Source organism: Danio aesculapii, chromosome 7 (assembly GCF_903798145.1).
Source record: "Danio aesculapii chromosome 7, fDanAes4.1, whole genome shotgun sequence".
Lineage (NCBI taxonomy): Eukaryota > Metazoa > Chordata > Actinopteri > Cypriniformes > Danionidae > Danio > Danio aesculapii.
This window is the reverse complement of record NC_079441.1, coordinates 31295738-31304307: the sequence shown is the minus strand read 5'-3', so window position 1 is coordinate 31304307 and position 8570 is coordinate 31295738. Positions and strand designations below refer to the sequence as shown.

Below are 8570 nucleotides of genomic sequence, written 5' to 3'. Positions count from 1 at the left end.
GCAAACTAGAACTGCACAATACCATGTACTCTAATACATTCTATTAACGCTGATCTAATAAAAAAATATATTCATTTCAATGCAGGAAAGACAGTCTAACTAGATACCATCAGTGTGAATGTTTTCTAACTAGACGCAATTTAGAAAATGGTTCTGCATCTAAAACAAATTGGGAATTTAGATAGCATTTAAAAAAAAAGTTAGCATTTTATTTTCATCTAGAAAAAACTATTTTTGAAAGATGTAGATGAATATAATGGTAAGAAACACTTTAGTTAGCCTATGTCCTTTATACTTTCCCCACATTTTTAGCATGTATTTCCAGCATTCGAAAAGCATTCACACTGAATAATTGTAGTTCATATAATAGTTGAGCAGCTTTTCATCAGTAAAAAGGTAAAAGGCTGTTTAAAAAAAAAAAAAAAAAGACGTAACCGTTTAATCAAACAGAAACACTTCTTTATTTCAACTATTACAATGGGAGGAGATTAAGTCTTAAAACTTTGACATTTTCTTTTAACATGGCATCGTTCATAGAATAAATATATATATCATCTCTTATAAAATATTTACATTCTGGCAAAAAAGCTGTTCTGATGTTCCAAGTGATGATTCAGAACATTCTCTTCAGTAACGTTTCATATACAAAAGCGTTAAACAGAATTCATTTATCGTCGTCTTTTTAAAAAATCTGATTGAAATGCTTGAATTGGCACCAAGTCCACTGAGTAAAAGAACTGTGACCTTATGAATCCATAAATCCTCCAGACAATGGAGTCAGATTGGTCTCAAAAATATAAGTTACAAAATAAAATTCCTACATGCATGGCACAATTCACATTTACAAAATCCAATCTGTAAATTCAAAACAAAATTCATAAATTAAAAAAAATTGTGAATTCAAAAGCAAAAATCATGAATATTTTCAGCAATCGAATTGGATTTGCGCATTTATGAATCGTGTTTTGAATTTATGAATTGGATTTGTGTATTTATGAATTGATTTTGTTAATTTGAACCATGTTGTGGATGTATGAATTATATTTTGTAAATGTATTCTTTTTGAGACGGATTTGGCTCCATACCAGACTGGATCACTGAAATGTAATACCAGGACCACAATGTACTGTAAAGACGATCAGTAAATGAAAGCTAAAAATGCAGCAGTGTAGTGGCTATCAGAACATAATCAATAACAACAACACTAAATACTGTAACAAAAGTATGTGATTGAGGAAAAACAACAAAAGTGATTGAGGACTACTACAAAAAAAAAAGGCCTGTAAATGATTTGAAGTGTGTGACAAAAACGGCAAGAGGAATGTGTCGCCGTGCAAAGCGTGGCTGTCGAGCAAATGAAGTGTGAAAAAAAACTTGTGTAACTTTCCACAGAGTGATTTGTAACAGCGAAGTAGAATTAGCTTTATAAAACACTATCTTGATGACCATCAGAAACACAATTATGTATATGTATGTGCCTGTATATTGTCTGTTAATTAAGAATGAAGTAAAACTAGCATGTGCAAATTACACTTAAGTAGCCTTTGGTAATGTAACATTTTGTCAAAAGTATCAATTTCAACAGCAGGAATAGGAACCAGAAGAAAATATGATGGAATATGAATAATAATTTTTAAAAATCCACCAACATTTCTGAGCACCATTTTTACAAATCTGTTTTTTTTTTTTTGTTGAAATTTAATCTGGAGTGTGAAGGATAAGGCTTAAACTCATATACTGGCAGATTAAAGCACCTGACTGTCAAGGCCAATTCTTTCATTAGCACTTCCTCACTTGGTCTTTGGGAGGGTGACAAAAATGTCTCAATTATTAAAGCTCAAACTGTGGAGTGAATAATCCAGAAGTCCTCAGGAATGCAAGGTTGCACTAGAAATGTCCTCTGATAAAAACAGACCTTGCCTGTGTCTAGTCCATGGCAATTGAGAGCAGAGCCATGACACCTATCCCAGAAAACAACAGCAGAACCTGCAGAAGAGAGTTCCTGTGGGAGCAGGGCAAACCGTCATGGACAGTCAGTCGATTTAACATATAAAGCATTGCATTGCACTTTTTTTTTATCTCAAGCTTAAAGTGGTTAGTTCACCACAAAATAAAAATGCTCTAAACATTTACTTGTCCAACACTTGTTAGATACCCGTTTGAGCTTCTTTATTCTGTTGAACAAAAATATATACTTTTGAGAATGTTCAAAGGATGTCAATGACTAGTTTCCAACATCCTTCAAAATATCTTAATTTGTGTTCAACAGAAGAAAGAAACTCAAGTAGATTTATGAACAATTTGAAGGTCAGTAAATGTTCATTTCTGGGTGAAGCGTCCAGCAAACAGACAATTTACCTTGGGTTGGTCTCCTCTAGAAGATCGGGAACCACATTGACCAAGGCAATGTAGAGAAAGCCACCTGAGGTGAAGGGCAGGATCCAGGTAGTGGCGTTCTCTGTGCGGACACACAAGCAAAACCAGCACTGAAGAATGTATTTTATAAGAGGCTTAAATAATGAACATGCTGACCCTGAACAAATGTTCTGAAATCTGGGGCTGGTCATATTTTAAAGGTTGGAGATCTGTTAATGCTCATTTCATTAGTTACAAAAATACAGTGATATTGTAAAATCTTATTCATTTTAGAACAAATGTTTTTCACCTTAACATAATTAAATATAATTTACTTCTAATATGGAAAATTTGTGAAAAAATAAAATAAAAAAATAAATCCATTGGATAGAAATGTCAATACTGCACTAACTGATGACAGTTTTAAAATGTAAACAAGGTTTGATTGAATGAAAATACAAATTAATAAATTACAGGTTAAACATACCCATACATAAATTCCTTAATTTCATAAAGACGTGATCAAACAGGTGAACCATTCATGCAAGCTTTATTTACATGATCACAAGTGTTGTTTTAGTCATTCTAAGATGCCTGAGCCAAAGTCTGTCATCAAAATCCCTCTGGTTAAATGATCTTCTACAACTCTCTCAAACGTTCTCCAATATCAAAGAGACAATTTACCCAAAATCAAAAATGTTCTCTCTATTTACTCTCAGGTGGTTCCAAAACTTTGAGTTTCTTGTTGAATGTTGAAAACTGGTAACCATTGACATCCATAGTAAAAAAATTAATAAAATAATAATAATAATAATAAACTATGGATGTCAATGGCTACCAGTTTCCAAGATTTTTCAAAACATCTGTATTTAAGATGAGGAATAAAACTCAAACATGTTTGGAACTAGTGGAAGTTGAGTAAATGATGACAGAATTTTCAGTTTTAGATGAACTATCCCTGTAAGTTTGTGATTTCAAATGAAAGACAAAACTTCATACCACATTATCTGCTGCTCCTAGAAAAAAAAGGACTTATTATTATTATTATTTACTATTTATTATCATATTATTTTACTTGTTATGCAAGTAAAAAAAAAATTGAGTGGTTTCCCCTTTTACAGCAAGTTTTTGAAAGAACATTTACAGTAGTTTTCTAGGAAGTGATAATAGTTTACTCAGGGACACTATGAACGACTGCATCTTTGTATAAGAGAAATGGCTAGTCAAGTCCCTTTGGTCAATTTAATATATCCTTGTTGACTACAAGCAATATTAAAAAAATATGTACACGTTACATTATTAGCCCCAAGCATTTGAACAGTAGGGTATATTCTGAGAGCTGAAAGCAGTCTGATGATTGTGGCGTCTTACCTGCCCCATGCTGTGATTGAGAGCAAAGAGCAAAACAGGCCCCCAGGACTCCTCCTAATGCTGTGGAGAGCTGCATACGGGCAGCTTTCCACCGGTCAAAGCCTGCTCGCAGCAAAATGGCAAAATCTCCTACCTTCAATAAACACAAATGAACACAGCAAGAAAACCTGGTAAGTACTGCAGATTTCAAAGTATTATAAAAAGACATTTCATGAGTAGTCATTCAAGACAATAATAATAAATTATTACTGATCCAAATTAAATGCATTATACACACACACACACTCTCTCTAACAATAATTACCTGACTCAAGATAATGAGATACATACCTCATGAGGGATCTCATGAAGCAGAATGGCAAACGTTGTTAAGAAGCCAACCTGTTAAAACAAGTTAAAAAATAAAATAAAAATAGAAAAATAAAAAGGCAAAAAAAAAAAAAAAGCCCACAGGGATTTTAAAGCGTCTTTTTCACCATTTTAAGGGATAAACTAAACCAATCTACTAGAAAGTGAATTAACACATTACAAACTTTGATCTAAAGTTCATACACTGTTTTGGCAGGTTTGACCAAGGCAAATTTAAGACTTTAATGAAATTTCTTACTCATAAAGGGCTAACTATGGACCTAGTTAGGTCAGAGGAAAAGATTTTTTGATGGAGCAATAAAAATAAGGCTGCGTCCGAAACTGCCTACTACTCAGTAGGTACTGCATTTGAATTTAAACGTACTACTCAGCCATTAGAAAAGTACATTCTATACAGTATGAATGCGAGCAGTGTGAATGAAATTCGGACGTACTACATCAGCCATTTTGTCATGATCACATGACCTACCCTTGTGAGTTGCGTCGCTTCATAAATTATCTCGCGGTGCATCATGGGATAGTGCAAAAATCTCACCGGTAGTAGTAGGTCATGCGGGTACTTTTTTTGCATACTGATTTTTGAATTCTATGAATTCGGTCATACTACTCGGCTCACATACTGATTTTAGAGCACTATATAGTATGAAAGTATGTGATTTTGGACGCAGCCTCAATATTTATTTCTTAGATATTTTAAATAATGTGCCAAAACACGCAAGCACTAGTTAAACATACACATTTTTTAACAGGGGGTTTAAAAACGAAGAACCCAATTGTATGCACATACATGTCAGTGTCCACATCATATGGTCCATAAATACATGGAGAACTTGCATGTTATTGTAAGGAAAATAAACAAACCATATTGGTAAATGGAGTTATAAATGGTAATATAATAGTTTTGTTAAACTTTTTATTGAGATGGATTGCTGGTGATTGAACTTTACATGGACATTGGAAAATTCAGACCCATTTAAAAGGACCATTTAAGACATACAAGACAATTTTCTGTGAATGTAATAGTTTAAGGCCTAAAATTGTTTTTGAAATTACGCCTATTAAGCCTTTTAATGAGCATCGATGCTAAAGTTTTAAAGTTCCTTTTGGCATATTTTCTCTGACTGGTGGAATATTATGTACAGCATTAGTAATATAGTGCACAAATTACACTAACCATTATAGTTTCAAAAACAAGTCATTAACTAACTGAACAGATGGGTTTCACAAAAGCATTTTGTATACATTCATTTCTCCTGAGTTCACAACAGGTCTGTCTGGGTTTATCCACTAAAACCATTTCCATGTGGAGAGTAATACACTCAATTTTAGTGTTCTTTTTATCCAACCATGCACTGAAGGCATGTTTTGTTTCCATAAACTAGATAATGTTTTATTTAACCAAATATGTTTAACTGATTGTCAGCAGAAGCTATGGGGGAGGCAAGCGAAAACAGTGAAATGGCACAGTTCTCCATCAATCCTCTCCCTTGTATTTCTGCTGCCAAATAAGTATGTCCAGGCCAGTGAGCAAATGTGTAAAAGTGTGTTTTTATGTGCAAGTATAGAGGTTTCTGTTGCACAAAGTCCATTTCCTCTGAAACTCCCTCCCCACGCATGCTGAGAGCCTTATGCTTCTCCACCTGGACCTCAACTTCGCAAAGCCATATAAATACTGCTGCGCTATAAATATTACACACATCACATAAACATCTATATCTCACTGTTAGTAAGATCTCCACGGATCAAAAGAAGAATGTGAGGAACTTCAGTCTAAGTTTTAAATGCTTAACTCTTGTGCATCCTTATGAACATTTGAACATCCTTATGAACATCTTTTTTGTTGCTATTCTTCGGATATTACAGCAAATTTTGGAAAAAAGGTACATTTTTAAATTAAACTTTTAATATGTCACCTTTTTATAAATCAATTTAACACCATGTATCAAAACAAAAAGTTTCTCTTAAGACCTTCAGGACATACACTCACCGACCACTTTATTAGGTACACCTGTCCAACTGCTCGTTAAAGCAAATTTCTAATCAGCAGCAACTCAATGCATTTAGGCATGTAGACATGGTCAAAATGATCTGCTGCAGTTCAAACCGAGTATCAGAATGGGGAGGAAAGCTGATTTAAGTGACTTTAAACGTGGCATGGTTGTTGGTGCCAGACGAGCTTGTCCGAGTATTTCAGAAACTTCTGATCTACTGGGATTTTTACGCACAACCATCTCTAGGGTTTATAGAGAATGGTCCAAAAAAAGGGGAAAAAATATCCAGTGAGTGGCAGTTCTGTGGGCGCAAATGCCTTGTTGATGCCAGAGGTCAGAGGAAAATGTCTAGATGGGTTCGAGCTGAAAAAGGCAACAGTAATTTACAAAGCCACTCGTTAGAAAAAAGGTATGTAGAAGAGCATCCCTGAACGCACAATACACCGAACCTTGAGGAGGATGGGCTACAGCAGTAGAAGACCACACCAGGTGCCACTCCTGTCAGGTAAGAACAGGAAACTGAGACTATTATTCACACCGGCTCACCAAAATTGGACAATAGAAGATTGGAAAAACGTTGCCTGGTCTGATGAGTCTCAATTTCTGCTGCAACATTCAGACGTTAGGGTCAGAATTTGGCATCAACAACATGATGGCATGGATCCAACCTGCCTTGAATGGTTCAGCCTGGTGGTGGTGGTGTAAGGGATATTTTCTTGGCACACTTTGGCCCTATTGATAGCAATTGAGCATCGTGTTAATACCACAGCCTACCTGAGTATTGTTGCTGACTATGTCCATCCCTTTATGACCACAGTGTACCCATCTTATGGTAATGTGCCATGTCAAAGCGCAAATCATCTCAGACTGGTTTATTGAACATGACAAGGAGTTCACTGTACTCCACAGGCCTCCAGTCATCAGACCTCAATCTAATAAAGCACCTTTGCGATGTGGGGAAATGGGAGATTCGCATCATGGATTCTGCAGCAACTGCATGATGCATTATGTCAATAGGGACCAAAATCTCTGAGAAATATTTCCAGTGCCTTGTTGAATCTACAACATTAAGGCAAATTTTAAGGATTAAAGCAGTCCTGAAGGCAAAAGGGGGTCCAACCCGGTACTTGTAAGGTGTACCTAATAAAGTGGCCAGTGAGTAAATGTACTCATTAATAAAAAAAAACCCTTAAAGTTTGGCATATGGAGTAAATAAACACTTTTTCCTGCTTCCATAGGATTTTTTTTTTTATACATGTACGAAAGCTATATATTAAGGTAATTGATCTAAATTGAGGTAATGAAATCTGGTGCTATTAGGAATTCTATATCCAAAGTGTAAAAAAGATGTTTTTTTTTTGTTTTTTTTTTTGTATGTGTAACCTTTTTGAAATGTACCTACATGGGTTAAAAGTGGCCAAACCATACTTTATTTATAAACTCTTTATATAGCATCAAAATGAGTCATCATGAGGCATCCAGCAGCTCTACACAGAATTGTTCCATTTAAGCCAAAACATGAACAAGCCTTACATCTACAGTTATCATATAGATTTTGTCTATTTGCTCTTACCTTTCGACTTACTAAGAAGCTTCCTGCCACTGCCAGCCCATGAGTGAAGTTATCAATGCAGTTAGCAAGAAGGTTTAGATAACCGCTGGTCTGAAAAAAATGAAGAAATGCTGAATATACATTTCACGCAAGAGGCCAGATAATGATATCAGACACTTCACAAATGCTGCATGCAAAACTACAAGGAAATAGGGCCGGGTTTTGATTCAGATATCTCAATTTGATTCTGAACCACAAGCTCTCGTTTTGATTTGATACAACTGTTGATTGGTTTCAAAGAATGCATATTTAATGCAAAGCCATCGACATTTTAAAAAAATGTATTAAAATGGTAACTAATAAAAAGAAACCTGCATATTAAATTTAGTCAAAACAATCTAGCCCAAATCCAGTTATATTCATATTTCCCATAGTTGGAAATAGATTATATATATATATAATTTGATGCTATATATATATATATATATATATATATATATATATATATATATATATATATATATATATATATATATATATATATATATATATATATATATATATATATATATATATATATATATATATATATATATATATATATATATAAATATATATATATATATAAATATAAAGATAAATTCACTGCTGTTGAGAATCAATATTGAAAAAACAAACTTTTAAAAACGTCATTAAATAAAAATTAGGTTTTAATCAAGGAAACAGTGCCAGATTTAAATGTTCTTGTCTAATAAAGCATGATTTATTTGTGCAAATCTTACCTTTATTTTCTCTGGCTGTGTGTAAGGGCTGATGTCAGTCTTTGGCTTGGAGTTGTTGTTTGAGCAGATGCCATTTGTTTGCGAGGACACAGAGACCTGGCTGCTCAGATCTGATGAAGAGGACTAGTATGAAAAAGAGAGAAAACATCA

The 8570-nt window shown here is 34.1% G+C and overlaps 1 protein-coding gene across 2 annotated transcripts in view; it reads right to left on the bottom strand.

The window, feature by feature from the left end:
* Positions 1 to 437: 437 nt before the first annotated feature.
* The window catches only part of slc39a13 (solute carrier family 39 member 13), a 50885-nt gene continuing 42752 nt past the window's right edge, over positions 438 to 8570 (bottom strand). For both annotated transcript variants that reach the window (XM_056461623.1, XM_056461621.1), the window contains exons 5-10: positions 8421 to 8543; positions 7660 to 7749; positions 4057 to 4107; positions 3727 to 3859; positions 2359 to 2458; positions 438 to 2002 (exon numbers count right to left, since the gene is read on the bottom strand). In XM_056461623.1, the coding sequence (XP_056317598.1) occupies positions 1927 to 2002; positions 2359 to 2458; positions 3727 to 3859; positions 4057 to 4107; positions 7660 to 7749; positions 8421 to 8543 (573 nt within the window). In that variant the 3' untranslated portion in view covers positions 438 to 1926. The remainder of the gene's footprint in view (positions 2003 to 2358; positions 2459 to 3726; positions 3860 to 4056; positions 4108 to 7659; positions 7750 to 8420; positions 8544 to 8570) is intronic.